This window comes from Cervus elaphus, chromosome 23 (assembly GCF_910594005.1).
Source record: "Cervus elaphus chromosome 23, mCerEla1.1, whole genome shotgun sequence".
Lineage (NCBI taxonomy): Eukaryota > Metazoa > Chordata > Mammalia > Artiodactyla > Cervidae > Cervus > Cervus elaphus.
Window position 1 is genome coordinate 51,662,395 of NC_057837.1, and position 20,052 is coordinate 51,682,446.

Here is a 20,052-nt window from a genome sequence, read left to right on the forward strand (position 1 = left end):
TTCTTCATGAGATGAAATCCATTTCAAAAGGTAGTCATGACAAGTACTGTAATAATTATCCAGTCCAAGTCAGGATTTCTTTTCCTGTCCCCTTTAAAAACAGTTTTGATACTTAAAGGGATAAAATCTTTACTAATCATTCCTTTAGTGCATTCTACAATTCTTTAAGCAATGGAGTGCTTCAACAGCGATAGTTTCTCTTTGTATAATCTATTGCTAATCAGATATTATAACCTGTGATCAAGAGGTAACTAAGTTTTCCTTATGAATTACAATTAAAGTCAATTAAGAATTTGAGGGGCATTTTTTTAAAGAATTAAAGTAGTCTTTAAGAAAGTAAAAAAATTTTTAAAAACTGGGGATTCTCTATTTATTAAAGCAAGCTAACAAGTTTTTGAATGTAAGAGAAATGAAAAATACTGAATGCCAATAAAATCACAAAAATCCCTCAATTGTTCAGTTGGAACACTGTATATGCCCGATTTAAGAGGACAATGTCATGACAATTACATCAAAGTCAACAGGAAAGACATCAGATATTCTTTGAGCAGCACTATGCAGTATATGAGGCAGATAGCCAAGTGGCTTCCAAAGAAACATTTGTGTTTTACTTCAACTTTGAATAAACAATGTTTGCACCTTTATGCAAATATCTGCCATCATTTGTATCACCTCCACCAAAAGCAGTACAATTTTCCTCTTTAACTCCTAATTCAAAAGGAGAGAGTTTTCACCTCTGCAAAAATTTGCTCTTGTTTCTGAAGTTTCATCTGAAAGAGTCTTTACTAAAAATAGCCTTACAAGTGAGACTTTTCACAAGAAAGGTATTGCACAAGTAAATTTCTCTGCATTGTCATTGCTTGCATCCATAAAAAAGATGAGGCATTTAGGGCTTTGATAATCATTGAAGTTGTAAATGGCATTATTACATTTTAAATTATTGCAGTAGGTGTTGTCCTGGCATTTACCATTTTGCTTCCAGTTTTGGAATTAGAAAATACTGGTAGCAATACATTCAAAGAGTCATTCAAACTGAAAGACTGATGACAATATACAATGTGGGAGGCTGCTACAACTTCTGCTGTGATTATTTTATGTTCTTCATCTAGATTTCTCGTAATCAAATTTTTATTTTATCACTTTCTATGATTCAAGTTGAAGAAATTACACATCTTTTACGCTTAGCTGTTATTATATGCTGGCTTATGTCAGACTTTCTATCATTTTCAATATTGAATGAATATTTGCATACCCCACAGAGAGCTTCAAGAGGACTTTTTCCCCATTTGATAATGTCCACTGTTCAGAAAATTTATCATGAAATTCACACTTGCATTTTGGCATTTAGAGGTTTAATATAGCAAATTAAAAAAGAGATAATACAATTTATTTTCAACAAGGGTGACAAGATAACTTAATGGAAAAAGAAATGGTGCTGAGACAACTAGATAGCCACAAGCAAAAGAATGAAGCTGAACCTCTACCTCACATCAAATACAAAATTTCCATATCAAATGGATCAAATACCTATATATAAGAGCCAAAACTACTAACTCAGAAGAAAATGTCAGGGATAAATCCCTGGATTAGGCAATGGTTTCTTAGATATGACACCAAAAGCACAAGCAAAAAAGACAAAATAGGTAAATTCGATATCAACAAAATTAAAAATTATGTGGTTCACAGGACACCATGAGATGTGAAAATACAACCCACAGAGTGTGAGATAATTTTTGCAAATTGTAGATCTAATAAGAGACTTGTATTTAGGATAAATAAAGAATTGTGTGCTGTGCTTAGTTACTCAGTTGTGTCTGACTCTTTGCAACCCCATGGACTGTAGCCCACCAGGCTCCTCTGTTCACACTGATTCTCCAAGAAAAGAATACTGGAGTGGGTTGCCATACCCTCCTCCAGGGAATCTCCCCAACCCAGGGACGGAACCCAGATCTCCCACACTGCAGGCAGATTCTTTACCGTCTAAGTGGTATAACTGCTTTGGAAAACAGTTTGAAAATTCTTCCAAAGGTAAGTAAAATTACCCAGCAATTCCACTCCTAAGTTATATTCCCAAGAGACTTGAAATCACATACCCACCAAAAAACTTGTATATGAATGTTCACAGCAGCATTCGCTAAAAAAAAAAAGTAAAAAGTGGAAAGAACCCAAATGTCCATCAACTGATAAATGGATAAGATGTAATATCCATGTAATAAGAGTAGCATTCAACCATAGAAATGAAACCCTTGTACATACTACAACACGAATGAGCCTTGCAAACACTATGCTAAATGAAGAGTTGGACACAAAGGACTACATACTGTATGATTTCATTTATGTGAAACGTTCAAAATAGGCAAATCCAGAGACAGAGAAATTAGTGGTTGCCTAGTGCTGGGATAGTTGGGAAGAAATGGGGGAGTGGCGACTAAAAGGTATAGGGTTTCTTTTTAGAGAGCTGGAAATGTTCTAAAATGATCATGGTACAGCTGAAATAATTGCACAGCTTTGTGAATAAACCGATTGCATTGTAAAACAGAAAGCATTGATACTAGTGACCAATGCAAAAATTGAAAAAGTTGTATTTAATAAATCTAATATCTGCATTATTGCATCTGTCACAAAGTCCAAACTCGTACGTGGGAATTGAGTCATGAAAGCGTTGGGAACTTGAATTTACAAAAAGCAAATTGAACTCAAAGGTGAACGGTCTGCCTACAAAGAACTGCACTTGTAAGGTACAGTTTCGCTTAACAAAGTCATAACGGATCTTATACAATGTTTTGGGAAGCTTGCTTTCAGGGACCGGCGGTATCTTAGAAGCGTGAGCGTACAGCGACTGCGTTCCAGCTTCCTCTCACGGTTATAAGAGAAACGCTGCCGAGGATCTACTAAACCTTCAGAAGCCTGGTCCCCGCAGTGAGGCACTTGCTGATTGGTTGTCGCCTAGAAGCATGGAGCTGTCAATGATTGGCTGAGGCTGACATTGATTTAGGCTGACTTTGATTTGGCAACTTTCAGAAGCCTGGGTACTGGAGTGAAACTGTTGTTGACTGGCTGATTTTCAGAAGCCACTGGAGTGAGGCTGTTGCTGATTGGCTGGTTTGCAGAGCCAGTGTACTGATGTGAAGTGATTTTTTGTTCAGGACTTGGAACTTGAGCCAGAAAATCTTTTCTTTTCTTGAATATGAAAAACAAGTACTTTAAAATTTTAGTTCCTTCTTTTGGTGTTCCCTCAGCTAAACTCATTGGAGACACCATAGAGATTGTCCAAATCTTTTATTTGTAGAGGAAGGATTTTCAGCTAGTAATTTAAGAACAAAATACTGTGGCAGAAAGAAGTGTTAAAGGGTGAGTGTTAGTCGCTCAGTCCTGTCGGACTCTTTGCGACCCCATGGGCTGTAGCCCGCCGGGCTCCTCTCACCAAGGGATTCTCCAGGCAAGAATACAGGAGTGGGTAGCCATTTCCTTCTAGAGGGTATCTTCCCAACTCAGGAATGGAACCCGGGTCTCCCACATTGCAGTCAGATTCTTTACCGCCTGAACCACCAGGGAAGCCCACCTGACTGTGAAAAGACGAATATAGGACATTTAGGGCATCCTGAAAAGTCAATATATGACGCAGGACAAAATCATTAAATATATCCTATATATATGATGCCTGGAAACTGTCAATTATACAGAAGACTGAGGCTCGGTGGGATTTGCTTTCTTACACATGGCCCTGAAGCCGGAAACGGGTCGACTTAGAATCTGAACTGTAAAAGGCAGGGATCCCTCTGGGCCCCTGTGAGCCCCTAACGTCTGTGCAAGGCTAGACGCGCATTGCTAACCCGAGGTCGGCTAGAAATCGGCTGAATGTTTGAAGGGAGGATGCGTAGTTGATTAGCAGCGGGTGTAGAAACCGCAGCAAGGTACCCTCCTGGGAGACCGGGGTACGAGATCCGAGCACCCAGGCAAACGAGTCTGCCCCCGCGCCGGCGAGGTGCCGCAGCTTCTGAAGGTTTTGCTGGAGGCCGTAGGCGGCTGAGTGGGGCGGGGCGGAACGAGGCTCCGCCCCCGGGAGCGCCTGTGTGCGTGGCTGGCAGCGCCGCAGAGTCCGACTCCACGATGCGGGGCCCGAAGACAGGGCACAGCGGCGGCGTGGTAGCCTTAACTCTGGACAACCGCCTCGAAGCTTAAGGACGACTCAGCCCTGCGGCCCTGTGTCCGCCCCCCACCCACCGCAGACGCCCACATCCGCGCCTTTGCGCTCTTCGGGCTCCGCCCCCGCCGTGCTCCTGCACGCTGCGCCCCCCGCCCACCCGGCACGCCCAGCCGCCCCGCCTAGCAGAAGTGGGCCTGAAGCCGCCCCTCAGGCTTGAGCGACCCTCGCAGCGGTTCGGTCCTCGTCCACTGTCGACTGCAATGGACGCGTATCCGCCGCACCGGGTGGGGCTGACCCGGGCGCGCTCCCTCGGCGGCTCTGGCCGAGGGTCGCCCTCCGTCAGGTACAGGGGGACGAGGCCTCAAAGGGGAGGGCAAGGGGTTGCGGGCTGTTGGGGTCTGGCGACGCCGCTCGCCGAAGGGCGTGGTCCGATATGGCTTCCTAGCGGTCGGTTTTTCCCTGAACAGTTTCCTGAGGAACGTTTCCCGAGGAACGGCGCCTGGTGCCGAAGCTCCCACAATGGCTTCCTTGTCGACAACCCCACAACGGATCCCCTGTGAAGACCCCCCCTTGCTGTGACATCCCCACCCCCACAGAACATTTTCCCCTGAAAAGATTCACTTATCGAGGACCTGCACAGTGGCTGATTAACTCACTTGCCTTCCCCGGAGAATATTTCTCCCAGAAATGGCCATCATTGGAGACGTCCCCTCACAATAGCTCCCCTGTATAGAACCCCATATTGGTCTACCTAGAAATGGCTGACCTGTCTTGCTCCCCTGAAGGAGCGGGTCTCGTTTAGAACCTTTCCTCTGCATTGCGCCCGCCCCCTCGCTCCCCCTACATAAACACCCACCCGGACCGCATCTTCCATACTGAGCGTTTCCGCACTTCCCCCTGCCCTGTCCTGAGTCGCTGCCTCACTCCATGATGAGGAGCTCAGATTGAGGAGAGGTGGAGGTCATTAGGGGCGCAGGAGGTAAAAACGAACTGCGTAGGGAAAGGGGGTCAGAATCCCCGAAAGCTGCGGACCCCAGGCCACAGAACCTAGAGATAAAGGCCTCGGGGTGCCTCAGTCTAGGGAGGGTCCCCACCCCCTTTCTGTATATGAAGGTTTATTTCTACTCTCTGCTCCGTGTGCCTTTCGGACTGACCTTGATAGTCTTGGTATCGTGTGTGATGGAACTGGGTTGGGGCCGCCAGCGAAGTGTGGATGATGGAATAACGGAGAGGTTGTGGCAGAGACCGTTGAGAAGAAAGGAGGAAGAGAGAGAAATGGGCTTTGGTTCTACTAAATTGTCAATAAACAAGAAGAGGGTTTTTGTTTGTTTTGTTTGCTTTTTCCCCCGATTCTAGCTCTTTAGCAAATATAGCGTTCCTTTGAAAGAAGGTTTTCAACTTACCTGTGAAAACAGTCTTTCCTATATCTTTATTATGGGATTTAAGGCATTGTATTTTAAAATTTTTGCTCGAAAATTTTTTTATCCCTTTGTTATGGTTTTTTGTTTGTTTGTTTTAGCTCCACCAGATTCGTGACGAATAAGAGCTAAATCGTAGAATCATGTTCTTCTCATACTTACTGACATTCCTTCTTCCACCCCAGCTACTAACACATGTTTGTTGAATAAAGGATAGAGGAGGCGGGACTAGATACCCTTGGTTTCATTTGGGAGTCCTAATTGCTTCTGATTTGGCTGGTGACAGGTGACATATTTGGATTCCTCTTCTGCTCTTCAGTGGAATTCCACTGGCCTTTACGGTTCCAATTGTTTAGCTGCTTATGGTAACCATCTCCAGTCTGTTTTAACGTTTCTGGCAGCCAGTTTCACTGTTACAAAGTATTTGAATGTTGAATACAATAGAAACTGCACTGGGTACTTAGAACTTGGGCAGCCACCCTTCAAATCCAAGGCTTTTGTAGACTTGGGATTTGTTCCTATCATCTTGAGCTTTGAAGTCTGGAGTCTTTTAAGGAAAAAAGAGCTTCCCAGTAAAATCCACCTCTGAAATAACTGCTTCCTTCCTTGCTTCTAGTAGCATGGCAGCATGCTTTTTTTTTTTTGGTAAGTAGTGTTTCTTTTGTTAAAAAACATTAATGTTCGCTAACTTTACTAATCATATTCAAATTTCGAATTTTCTGCCATGTGGTTTGAGTGAAACTTGTTAGTGTTCAGACAAGGATAGTACCAGGAACCTCAAGGCCTGGTGGTTGTATACCTCTGGTAAAAGAAATTTGATGAAAGTTTCCCTGCTTTCCCTGCTGTTTTTAACTGAACATACTTTTCTTATTCATTCAGTCAAGCCTTTCCCTGATTATGACACTGAATGTTCCTACCAGGTTTGTTCTCAGTACTTTGCTATCATCCATATTTGGGCTTCTTTGCTACACTCCGACTCCTGAGTGATTAAAAAGGCAGGCCTGACTGGTGAAGTTACATTCCTAAAGACCCCTAGATGGTACTTTGCAAGTGAGTGGCACTTTTCTAGCAATGGAGTTAATCTTCACAGGCTAGGAATAGAGATCATAAGTTAAAATATTGTTACTTAGATCTGGAAGCTACTCATGGTAGTAATCCGTGCTGTCCATCAAATATCTTGGGTTTCTGTCTCCTGGGCACGTGGTACACTTGTACTTGCTTGCCTCCTTGAAGTTGGGTAGGGCCTTGTTCGTTGCTTTTGGTTAGTGAAATGTGCACAGGAATGATGTGTATCCCTTCATGGTAAAAGCTTCTGGTGTGTAACTTGCCACTCTCTTTCCCTCTTCTGGTGATTGTGTGCTCCAGATGGTGACTAGTCTCAATTTGGGAACCAACTAGCTTCCAGATGATCTATCTTTGACATGTAGACTGAGCAAGAAATAAGCCTATTTTCAAGCCACTGAGATTTTGGAGTTATTAAAATAACTGAAGTGAAAGTCGCTCAGTCGTGTTTGACTATACAGTCTGTGGAATTCTCCAGGCCAGAATACTGGAGTGGGTAGCCTTTCCCTTCTCCAGGGGATCTTCCCAACCCAGGGATCAAATCCAGGTCTCCTGCATTGGAGGTGGATTTTTTACCAGCTCACCACAAGGGAAGCCCAAAAATACCGGAGTGGTTAGCCTATCCCTTTTCCAGCAAATCTTACCGACCCAGGAATGGAACGTGGGTCTCCTGCATTGCAGGCGGACTCTTTACCAACAAAATAACTATCTTTGTTTGTACTAAGGAACCAATGGAAATAGCTGAAATATGCTTTCGTACTTAAGATCTTTTCCTGCAGAGGAATCTGATCCTGCTTTGGACTTGTTTAACAGTTTAAATTTCACTGTTTCTTTATGCAAATTCCAACATACACTGTGCTGGATGTTGTGAATTCAGACAGATAAGGCAGGTCTCTGCCCTCCAAGAGCTTTTTTGTAAGTGGAAAGAGAGAAAAACAGTAAAAATCATAATACAGAGAGGTGAGAAGTAAGTCTTGGGGATGAAATAGGGCTGAGGGAACAATAATGTTAGAAGGCAAAGGCAGTTTTGAGACTTAGCAGTAGGAAGAATGGAGTTGCCAGTTACTAATATTGGAAACACTGGAATAAGAGTAGGCCTGTGGAAAAAGGGTTCAATTTTGGCTTTGTTCATTTTGAGTTTCCTAATTGACATCAAAGTGGAGATACTGCATTAGCAGTTGGATATATTAGTCTGGAGTTCAGAAGAGAGATTGGAACTACCACTCATATTACTGATGACTCCAAGTTTTTTTTAAGCTTATAAGACTGGATAGAAACCCAGGGAGTAAATATAGATAGAGGACCAGCGTCAAAACTTTGGGCTTTCCTGTGTAGAAAAGACAGTGTACCAATGTCTTCCAGATTTTGAGGGAAAATGGATTCCTACCTCCTGAGATAAAGGAAGAATCAAGGACAGTCATGGTCTAATGATAAATGTTAGAATAGACAATTAGATTTGGTAATACGGTGGTCATTGATGACCTTGACAAGAACAGTTTTGGTGTAGTGGATTCAGTAGAAACTAAGAGAGGAATTGAAGACAGTGAGTATAAAAAGTTATAGTGATGCTATTTCAAGGATTGTTCTAAGGGAGGGCAGAGTAATAGGGCTGTGGCTGGAGGAGCATGAAAATGTTAGAATTCTTTTTGTTTTTAGGTGGGCAGATAGCATGTTTGTAAGTTAACAGGATGTTGGAGTACAGAGAGACAAATTGATGATTAAGAGAGAGAAGGGACAAATGCAGGGGTAAAGTCCTTGAGTAGAGAGAGGAAATGGAGTCTAGGTTATATAAATGGATATGTTGGCCTCAAGCTAGATAGATACGTGGACAACGGTTCATCTGTGGTGATTATACTGACCCAAGTACTGGTGCATTGTTAGCTTGGTAGTGGGACAGAGTGAAATTTCTCTTCTTATTACTTCATATTCTCAGTTAAAAAGAAAGGTCTTCAGCTAAAAATGAAGAGTGAGAGAGGTAGGTGTTGGAAGTTTGAGGAGAAAACAGGTGTGAAATTCATCCAGGAGAGTGGGGGGAAATGAGATAAATAAGGAAATATTTTTGGATTGCCGGATATCACCAGTGCCCATTTGGTTAAATTTAAGATGAGACCCAGTTACCATGTTGAATGTTTTACCTTAAGATGTATTAAGCTCCTTGGATGTGGGCAGTGGGGGAGGGAGTGGCTGAGGTAGGATAGAGCAGTGGTCTCCAGTCTTTTTGGCACCAGGAACTGGTTTCATAGAAGACCAGAGTTGGGGGTGGGGAGAATGGTTTTGGAATGATTCAAGTGCAGTAGGTTTCGAGCTCCAGTAATGCTAGCAATGGAGAGTGGCTGTTAATACACAGGAGGCTTCACTTGGTCACGACTCATCTCTTGCTGTGCAGCCTGGTTCCTAACAAGCCATAGACCAGTACTGGTTTGTGACCCAGGGGTTGGGGACCCCTGGGATAGAGGACATCTTTGGAAGATAGGAGTAAAAGAACTGGGAGGTAAGGATAGTAGAAGATCAGTGCATATTGAGATCATCATGAGTTAAGTTGGGAGTAATAATAGCAAAGAGACAATGATCCAGAAGCCAAAATCTTGAGGGAATGCGGAGGACTGAGTGACCTACTGTAGATGTCTGTAACAAGAAGGGATAGTGAGTGGTTATTATTTGTTGGGATGAAGAAATCATCCAGTATAAAATACAGTTTCTCAAAAAGCCTGTGTTTCCAGATTGAAACAACCCTCCAAAAATCCAGCACAATTAATTTTAAAATATGCATGTGTGGCACAGCATCATGAAATTTTTGAGCACTATAAAGAGAAAAGGATATCTACAAATCACATAGAGTCAGGAATCATAAGATTGGACGCTAGAGGATAATGGAGCAAATAGTGCTTACTAAAAGAAAATAGATTCCCACTCAGAATTCTGTATCCAACCAAATTCTCAGGCAGGTGAGGCAGGGATAAAAACATTTCACACATGCAGGATCTCATAGTTTGACTTTCCATGCACCCTTTTTGAGTCACTGAATAGGGTGTCCTTTAGCAAAAAGTCTGACCAGGGAGCTCCTGTGCTGGAGTTCTATACCATGTATAGGTGAGATTTCTTTCTTGTTAAAGGGCTCATAAGGAAGGGCCTTCTTTGTTGGCTCCTGGAAATTACCAAAGAGTTGGGACCATTTTTTTGTTGCCATTTCCCACATTGCTTGCCCTAGTGCTTAGGTCAGTATCTGGCACATCGTCAGTACTTAGTAAATGTGAACTGCTGTTGTTAGCTGTTGTGAAACACTGCTTGCACTAATTGTTTGTTGAATGAATAGAGAATAATTATAGGTGAAACTGTGGACTGTGGGTGTTCAGAGAATGAAGACTCTCAGTTGTAAGCTAAATGGTGGGAAAGTGGTTAACCATAGTGATGTTCTACTGAGAGGGCTTAAGTAAAGCCTCACGGAGGCAGATTATCTCTTCAGGTGATGTTTTTTGGCCAGTACCCATGGTTCTCTTTTGGGTTTACAGATCTACAGAAATAGTAATTGTCCATTTGTATGGACAGTTGTGTCCAACTTTTTGCAACATCATGGACTGCAACATACCAGCCTTCACCATCTCCCAGAGCTTGCTCAGACTTATGTCCATTGGTGATGGTGATGCCATCCAACCATCTCATCCTCTGTCATCTCCTCCTCCTCCTGCCTTCTTATCTTTCCCAGCATCGGGATCTTTTCCAGTGAGTCGGCTCTTTGCATCAGGTGGCCAAAGTATTGGAGCTTCAGCTTCAGCTCAGTCCTTCCAATGGATATTCAGGATTGATTTCCTTTAGGATTTTTTTTTTTTTTTTAGGATTGATTTCCTTTAGGATTAACTGATTTGATCTCCTTGCAGCCTAACGGACTCTCAAAGAGTCTTCTCCAGCACTGCAGTTTGAAAGCATCAGTTCTTCGATGCTCATCCTTCTTTATGGTCCAATTCTGACATCTCTACATGACTACTGGAAAAACCATTGCTTTGACTATACCGACCTTTGTCAGCAAAGTAACGTTTCTGCTTTTTAGTATGCTGACTAGGTTTGTCATAGCTTTTCTTCCAAGGAGCCAGCATCTTTTAATTTCGTGGCTGCACTCACCATCCTCAGTGATTTTGGAGCCCAAGAAAATAAAATTTTTCACTGTCCTGCCTTAGGAGAACTCAAAATGCAGAGCAAGATGTGACCTTGTATGTATGAAGATGTGAAGTTTCACCTTCAGTGTACTTACTGGGATGCTGGCCAGGGAGGCTTGGTTTGGTGCTTATAGAAATAAAAAGGGTTTGCTTACTTATTTTCTTATGACCTTATTTCTGAACCAAGGGTGGAGGACTATGTATGGATTTCACCCAGTTCTTAGAAAATAGGGCCTTCCCAGGAAAACCTTGTAAACTGAAATGGCATAAAGTGAAGAAACAATTACTTTAAAACACATCTTACTAAGAGAGGCACAGAATAAATCAGGATAAAGCAGAGATGCTCACAGACACGGTTCAAAGCTGTTGCTGAGACGCTGAGTGTAGTTACCAGGAACGATCTTGGCAGTGCCACTCTCATTGCTCCACTGTAAAACAGATGGTGGCTATCTTTGTTTTTCATCTTTTTTTCATAAAAGCAAAAACCCTCTTCAAATTTCTTTCAGTTACTGAAAACGGGTAGGTCTTTGGTAAAAGCGACATTTTGAAAAGCAAGCCTCTGTCTGCTTATTTTCACATATGTTTGAGAAGTCTGTGTTGTTGCATCAATAGTGCGTAGTATTTTAACAGTATTTCCTAGCTCTTGGGCTCTTCTGTGATGGTCTGATTTTTGGAGATGGGGAGTAAATGAGATGCAGATGCCCTCAAGAGTTCCACAGCTTACATATTGTTGTTTTGCCCTGAAATTAAGAAGAAAAAAAAAAGCAGTTCGTGACTTGGGTATTTAAAACTGTTATCTGTAATTTGGGGCTTCATTGGTGGCTCAGTGGTAAAGAATCTGCCTGCCAGTGCAGGAGATGTGGGTTTGATGCTTGGTTCAGGAAAATCCCCTGGAGAAGGAAATGGCAACCCACTTCAGTATTCTTGCCTGGAAAAATCCCATGGACAGAGGAGGAGCCTGGCAGGCTATAATCCCTGGGATCACAAAAGAGTTAGACGTGACTTAGTGACTAAACAACATCTGTGATTTTGAACCCTGGTTTGAGGGAAAGTTAGCTAATTTGGCCTGTTTTTTGTTTTAAGCTTCTTATTTGAAATAATATTTATAGGCGAGTTGCAAATATGGTGTATAGTGTTCCTATATGACCTGCTTCCTCTAATGTTGACATGGTGCATTTATCAGAGCTAAGAAATTAATATTTGTATTTCATATTAGTTTACTAAGTAAATTTTTGTTTACTTGGAGTTTATTACTCCAAACTTCATTTGGATTTGCCCAGTTTTTCCACTATTGTCTTTTTTCTATTCCAAGATTCATGTCAGGACTCAACATTGCATTTATGTTTTGGTGTGCTTTTAATAGTCAAAGAAATGCGGGAAAGTAATTATGGATGCCTTCTGAATGAAGACCTGTGAACTGACTTTCCAAAGAGCAGATTGTGTGTGGAAATGCTCAGAGAAGGATGGAGAAAAGGAAAACAATATATTCTTTCAGTGGAGTGTACTGATAGACGTTGAGATACCATTTTTCCATTTGTGGTGGGTAGCATTTTCTGAAGTTCTTATATTTAGTTTGTAGAGAGTCTTATATACCCCAATTTGTGAAATGGGTCTAGACATGAATTCCAGTTGGGTGCAAGTTTTAACCATTTTAGATAAGGTGACCTGTCTGTTGTTCAGTCACTCAGTCGTGTCCGACTCTTTATGATTTCATGGACTGAAGCACGCCAGGCTTTCCTGTCCTTCATCATCTCCCAGAGCTTGCTGTTTACACTCATGTCCATTGAGTCGGTGATGCCATGCAACCTCTAGTCCTCCGTCATCCCCTTCTCCTCCTGCCTTCTGTCTTTCTCAGCATCAGGGCCTTTTCCAGTGAGTCAGCTCTTTGCATCAGGTGGCCAAAGTATTAAAGCTTCAGCTTCAGCATCAGTCCTTCCAATGAATATTCAGGACTGATTTCCTTCAGGGTTGACTGGTTTGATCTCCTTGCAGTCCAAGGGACTCTCAAGACTCTTCTCCAACACCACAGTTCAAAAGCATCAATCCTATCAGGACCTATTAGGAACTGTATTTGGCAGCTGGTAAAAGATAGTTAACAATAATGACTTAACTTTGAGGTTTAGTCTCTCTTGCAAAAGATATCTGTCTGGAGGAGGGCAGGCTACTCCCAGTATGAAGTCTTCAGGGAACCAGCGTCTTCTGTGTCTGTATTTAGCAAATGGATTCTGTTTTTTCTATAACTCCAGGGTCACAGAATGACTGCAGGAGCTCCAGCTATCAGATCTATCAGGCAAGAAGGCAGCTTTCCTAGTTGTGTCAGTTCCTTCTCTTCAGAAAGCTTTCCCAGGAGCCTCCACCTGATGGCTTTTGCAAGACTCATTGGTCAGGTCTAGAAGTAGAGAAGCTGTGCCTATTGTTGCTCCAAGTTGGAATACTATTAGTAAAAAAAGAACGGGAGAATGCATATGGATTAGGAAACTGTCTCTATCACAGGCAGATGTTAATAGCTATGTGGAATGAAAGTTATATTGCTTAGAATTACTAATGGGTCTGGTGAACTATATGAAAAAATGCTGGGAGAAAATTCAAGTCTCTGAATAGTCAGATGATGCCAACACATTTCTCAGTCGTGCATGCTCACGTGTGTGTGTGTGTGTTTCTTCAGTTTGAGTCACTTTATGGTCACTGTTTAACCATGTATTGGTCATGACAGCAGTAATGTTGGCTTTGTTTGTTCCATTGCAGGTTGTTGCTCCAGAAAGGAATTCAGTGGGAAAGGACATTTATTGACTTGAGACACATCCTGCCTTCTTGCCTTTCTTCCAAGTCTGTTTCACAGAGAGAATAAATAATTGCCACTTTAATGCAGGGCTAGCTTTCTTAAACCTTAAACCCTTTTCTTAGTAGTCCTACAGTAGCTCGTTGTAATCATTGCCTGAAGTCTGAATTAATGCTGATATGACTTGTGTTAACTTGTGTTGTTGATTTCCCCCCAATATTTTATCATGAAAACTGTTCGTAAATACAAATAAGTTGAAAGAATTTTTCAATGGACATTCATGTATATTCATACCTAGATTATTTGCTCTGTTTGCCTTATAGTCATCCTGATATTCACCCATCAATTCATCCTATATTTTAATGCTCTTCAAAGTAAGTTATAGACATTGGTATGGTTTAATCCTGAACATTTCCTGATACTGATTTTGTAATAAGAATGCTTTCTGTTTCAAGTGACAGAAACCCAACTCAAAAGAGTAAAGTAAAAAAGGAAATAAATGTTATTGGCTACTTGACTGGAAGGAATAGTGGGGAGGTAGACAAGTAGATGGTGACTGCAGCCATGAAATTAAAAGACGCTTGCTCTTTGGAAGAAAAGTTATGGCCAACCTAGACAGCATATTAAAAAGCAGAGACGTTACTTTGCCAACAAAGGTCCGTCTAATCAAAGCTATGGTTTTTTCAGTAGTCATGTGTGGATGTGAGAGTTGGACTATAAAGAAAGCTGAGCGTCAGAGTATTGATGCTTTTGAACTGTGGTGTTGGAGAAGACTCCTAAGAGTCCTCTGGATAGCGAGTAGATCCAACCAGTCTATCCAAAAAGAAATCAGTCCTGAATATTCATTGGAAGGAGTGACACTGAAGCTGAAACTCCACTACTTTGGCCACCTGATGAGAAGAACTGACTCATTTGGAAAGTCCCTGATGCTGGGAAAGATTGAAGGTGAGAGGAGAAGGGGACGACGGAAGATGATTGGATGGTGTCACCAACTCAATGGATGAGTTTGAGTAAACTCCGAGAGTTGGTGATGGACAGGGAGGCCTGGCATGCTGCAGTCCATGAGGTCACAAAGAGTCAGATGCGACTGAGCGACTAAACTGAACTGAGACAAGATAGGAAGGGTTGCAAGAAATAGGGCCTCAGGAACTGGGACTCTGCTATCAAAATAGTTGCCTCTATCCATATAGCCCCAAATCCACATTCTTCCGGGACTATGACCCTAGAGGCCATTTCTCTTCTACATCTAAAGCAGAAAATTCCTGGAAAGGACTCTAGCTGGGCTGGCTTGCTCCTGGGTGACTCATGATTGGATGCTGTGGTAGAGAAGAGGCATAGTGTATGTTACTAAGAAAGATAAAAATGGAAAGCATGCCGAATGAATTATATACCTCAGAAAGCTTTCCCACTTGTTCTTGGATGCTAGCATGATCCTGGTGTTTGACAATGAGATTACAAAGGAAACTAACAACTGCAAAAATCCCAAATGAAGTAATGGTACAGCCAGCCCTTCAGATCCACAGGTTCTGCACCCATAGATGCAACCACTCAAATCAAAAATATATTTTTTAATTTGAGAAAGTTCCAAAAAGCAAAACTTGAATTTGCCACACACTAGCAACTATTTATGTACCATTTACATTGTATTTACAACCATTCACATAGCATTTATATTAGGTTAAGTAATCTAGAGATGATATAAAATATACGGGGGAGCTTCCTTGGTGGCTCAGTGATGATGAATCCGCCCGTCAATTCAGGAGACATGGGTTTGCTCCCTGGTCCAGGAAGATCTGCCATGCCACAGAGCAACTGAGCCTGTGGACCACGGCTATTGAGCCTGTGCCCTAGAGCATGGGAACTGCAACTATTGAACTGATGTGCTGCAACTACTGAAGCCCGCATGCCCTAGAGCTTGTGCTCCACAACAGGAGAAGCCACTGCAGTGAGAAGCTGACACACTGCAGTGAAGACTAGCTCCTGTGCAGCAGTGGAGACCTAGCAGAGCCAAAAACTAGTAAATAAGTAAAATTATTAAAAAATATACCAGACAATGTGCATAGGTTATAATGTAAATACTATGCCATTTTATTTAAGGGACTTGAACATCTGCAGATTTAGCATCCAAGGGGTTCCTGGAATCAATCCTTCATGGATACCAAGGGATAACTGTCTAACAAGGACACTTCTAACTATTACATTAATAGTTCAAGAGTGGTAATACATGGTTTAGAAGTTATGGGGAAACAGGTATTCTGGTATATTATAGATGGATGTTTTAAGAAAACATTTTAGCAAAATTTATCAAATTTTTAAATGCAGATACCTCTTAACCTGGCGATGCTAGTCTCTGCCTTGCAGAAAATTTGTTGTTGTTCGTTGTTCAGTAGGTAAGTCTTGTCTGACTGTTTTCCACGCTATGGACTGCAGCACACAAGGCTTCCCTGTCCTTCACTATCTCCTGGAGTTTACTCAGACTCATGTCCATTGTGTTGATGATGCCATCCAACCGTCTCATCCTCTCTCGCCCCCTTCTCCTCCTGCCCTCAGTCTTTACCAGCATCAGGATCTTTTCCAGTGAGTCGACTCTTTGCATCAGGTGGCCAGAGTATTGGAGCTTCAGCTTCAGCATCAGTCCTTCCAATGAATATTGAGGGTTGATTTCCTTTAGAATTGCAAGGATTTGATCTCCTTGCAGTCCAGGGGACTCTAGAGTCTTCTCCAGCACCACAGTTCAATAACATCAGTTCTTTGGTGCTCAGTCTTCTTTATGGTTCAGCTCTCACATCTGTACATGACTATACAGCCCTTTGTCAGCAGAGTGATGTATCTGCTTTTTAATACACTATATAGGTTTGTCTTAGCTATTCTTACAAGGAGCAAGCATCTTTTAATTCTGTGGCTGCAGTCACAGTCTGCAGTGATTTTGGAGCCCAAGAAAATAAAATCCGTCACTGTTTCTCCTTTTGCCCCTTCTGTTTGCCATGAAGTGATGAGACCGGATGCCATGATCTTAGTTGTCTGAGTATTGAGTTTTAAGCCAGCTTTTTTTTTAGACTTGTGCCGAAGATGGCTTTATAAGGTTGTTCATTGAAACATTGTTTGCTATTTGCAAAAATAATAAAAGTCATGAATGTTCAATCATAGTGTTTTGTTAAATAAAAGCAAAAGGATATAGTACAACAGTTTTAAAAATGAGGTTGTGTTCTATTTACTATCTTGGAAAGATCTTGAGGTACAGTGTTAAGTTAAAAAAGCACATTGCAGAGCAGTTACATATCTCATTATTTTGATTTTATGTAAAAACAGTGAAGTGAAAAACAACTCTCTCCACAAAAAACTCACCCAAACTGTGTATTAACTGTATTATATCAGATTGTTCGCATCAGTTTTATAGGATGAAGTGATTCAGATTGGTATGAGAATTCACTTTGTAAAACATCCAAAACACAAAGCATATAGAATATAAGGAGAATATATTCATGTTTTAATAGTTTGATTTTAAAAGTCAAAAAGCATAAATTATGAAGAAAAACAGGCAAAAATAAAAATTGCAAAATTTCTCCCATTTCCAGGGAACCATGATAATGAAACACAAACAAAATATACTTAGCTATATATATAGTAATTGTTATAACGGCAGTGAGCAGTGAACTAACTATTAAATATAAAATGGATGGTGGGGAGAACAGAGGTGATTGTTTAGAATTTAGAAATACTGTATCTGAGGCTAACTTTGTTGTCAGGAAATCAGTGAGGTATGTTAGAAAGAAAAAGTTCAGAGCCAGGATACTTGGTCACTCAGGTTTTAATGCTGTTAATCTTTACTCAGCCTTGTGATCTGGGCAGACTGTTTCTGTTTAGGTCTTGTTTTTGCCGTGTCATCTGTCATGTCTAGATTTTGAGCCTGAATCCAATGAAAGTGAGAAGTATAGTATAGTATACAAGCAGCATATTTCATAAAAACTGTATTACTGGGTCTGCTGCCCGTTCATTGTTGTTGTTTAGTCACTAAGTCATATCTTGTGACCCTCTGCAGGTATTCTAAAGGAGGAACTTTGTAACGTTGTAGGTGACCACAGGCCTTCTACTCAGGATGTGCTAGCTTTTGTTCAGGTAGACCTGAAAGCTACAGGGCAGTGCTGTTGCTGGGTTTGGTGTGTGTTTGAAAATTTCTACTGAGAACAAGGGAAAAAAGACTAGATGGATACAAAGAAAACTCACAATGGCGACCTCTGGGGGTGGGGAATAGTGAAAACTTAAGTTTTGTATGTAGTGTTCCGATTTTTAAGTAAAAAAGGATAATAAATTAATACTTTACATATCTGAAAAAGGCATTAATGTAGGTTAATTCGGAGTGCTTGGAATATGAATATTGTGGTTTTCTTTATACTTAACAGGTTTAAAAAATGTTTTTTAAACAGGTTTTTAAAAAATAGATAAATATTTCAGTAAATGATAAGTTTAATGGTTCAGTGATAAATAATAGGCTATGTTCTAGTCAAAAATTAAATTTGGGAAGCAAGAAAATCTTCAAAGGAAAAAAAGAACTAAATTTAGATCTACCCATTTTGCAAGAAAATATTATTAATGTTTTACTCTGGGAGGAGAAAGATCTTCCTCCATTTTATTTGCTTCTACTTGATTTGGCCAAAAAAACCCTCTTTTTGCTCCTGTCTTGGCTTCCCATGGCAGTAGTTGGGGAACTGGCTTTTCCTGGTCACATGACCTGTTAATGCTTTTTGTCGCTGGCTGGTTCTGAGTTTGAAAACTCAAGAGCTCTTGGTAACTTTGGTAGTCAGCCAGGATTGGGAAATGGACTAAAGGACCAACTTAATGAAATCTTTCTAGTGCAGAGAATGATTGCAAGATGAATCTTCTATTAAACATGAGAAAGTGGGGATGGATAGGCAACCATTTCCCAGGGATAGAGTTTTCTTACTTTAATCTTAATCATCTTGCAGTTTATTTATTTATTTATTTTTTGTGTAATAAATTATTAAAGTATAAAGAAGATAGAGAAAGCTTCTGACATAGGCATCAGAAGGGGCAGAAAGAGTACCCCCTTATCTTGCAGTTTAAATTCTGCTACTTCCAAAACCCTGAGTTACTCCACATGTTCCCCCTTACCTCCAGCCCCAGATTTTTATTATGAAAGTGTTCAAACAATACAGAAAAAATGAAAGAATAGTGCAAGAATATACCCATCACTTAGATTAACTAGTTTTGATTCTTTGCCTGTGTGCATTGTCTTTACTTTTTCTTTTCATTCTTTTTTTTCTGTTAAACTCTTCAATTTGCAGACATCATGGCATTTCATTCCTAAATACTGCCTCATGCATCTGCTAAGAAAAAGGACCTTCTACTATGTAACCACCGTATTATCTCAGCTAAGAAAATTGGTAGTAAATTTGAATATGCCCTGGATAATAGATAATAATATTCTATTAAGATGTAATATAGTTCCAAGGCATACTCAAATTTTTGTCAGATGTCTTATAGATGTTTCCCTTGGGTTGGTTGGTTGGTTTTGTTTAAATCAGATTGAGGTTAATAAGTTGCACTGACTGACTATTCTTCATTACAAGAGTTCTCCCTCTCTGTTTTTTCTGTTTTATGTGACATTGGTTTCTTTAAACTATAGCCGAATATGCATAAAATTTACCATCTAAACTTTTTTAAGTGTACAGTTTAGTGGCATTAAGTATTTTTACCTTATTGTGCTACATTCACCATCCACAGAACTCTTCATCTTGCAGAACTGAAACTCTGGTACCTGTTAAGCAATAACTCCCCACTCCTTCCCTCCACCTCACCCACTCGCCCCCTGGCAACCACCATTCTACTTTCTGTCTTTGTGAATTTGTCTGTTTTAAGTACCTCATAAAAATGGAATCATACAATATTTGTCCTTTCAGGACTGGTTTATTTCACTTACTGTAAGGTCTTTAAGGCTTATTCATGTATTATCATGTGTCAGAATTTCTGTCCTTTTTAAGATTGAGTGATATTCCATTGTATGTATATACTACAGTTTATCAGGTGGCACTAGTGGTAAGAAACTCGCCTGCCTATGCAGGAGACATGAGAGACATGGGTTCAATCCCTAGGTTGGAAAGATCCCCTGAGAAGGGGATGGCCGCCCACTCCAGTATTCTTGCCTGGATAATCCCCTGGACAGAGGAGTCTGGCAGACTACAGTCCATAGGGTCACACAGAGTCACACACAACTGAAGTGACTTAGCACACATAGACACTTGGGTTGCTTTTACCTTTTGACTGTTGTCAATAATGCTGCTGTGATCATGGGTGTACAGATGTCTCTTTGAGTCTTGCTTTTGTTTCTTTGGAGTATATAGCCAGAAGTGCAATTGTTGGATCATTTGGTAATTAATTCTGTGTTTAATTTTCTGAGGAACACTGTACTGTTTTCCATAGCAAATGTAATATTTTACATTTCCACTAATGCAGTACAGAGGTCCTGATTTCTCCTTC

The 20,052-nt window shown here is 41.0% G+C and overlaps 1 protein-coding gene across 2 annotated transcripts in view; it reads left to right on the plus strand.

Annotated features, from left to right (window-relative positions):
- The first annotated feature begins 4,069 nt into the window (after positions 1 to 4,069).
- The window catches only part of DNAAF9 (dynein axonemal assembly factor 9), a 172,294-nt gene continuing 156,311 nt past the window's right edge, over positions 4,070 to 20,052 (plus strand). For both annotated transcript variants that reach the window (XM_043885152.1, XM_043885153.1), the window contains exon 1: positions 4,070 to 4,490. In XM_043885152.1, the coding sequence (XP_043741087.1) occupies positions 4,408 to 4,490 (83 nt within the window). In that variant the 5' untranslated portion in view covers positions 4,070 to 4,407. The remainder of the gene's footprint in view (positions 4,491 to 20,052) is intronic.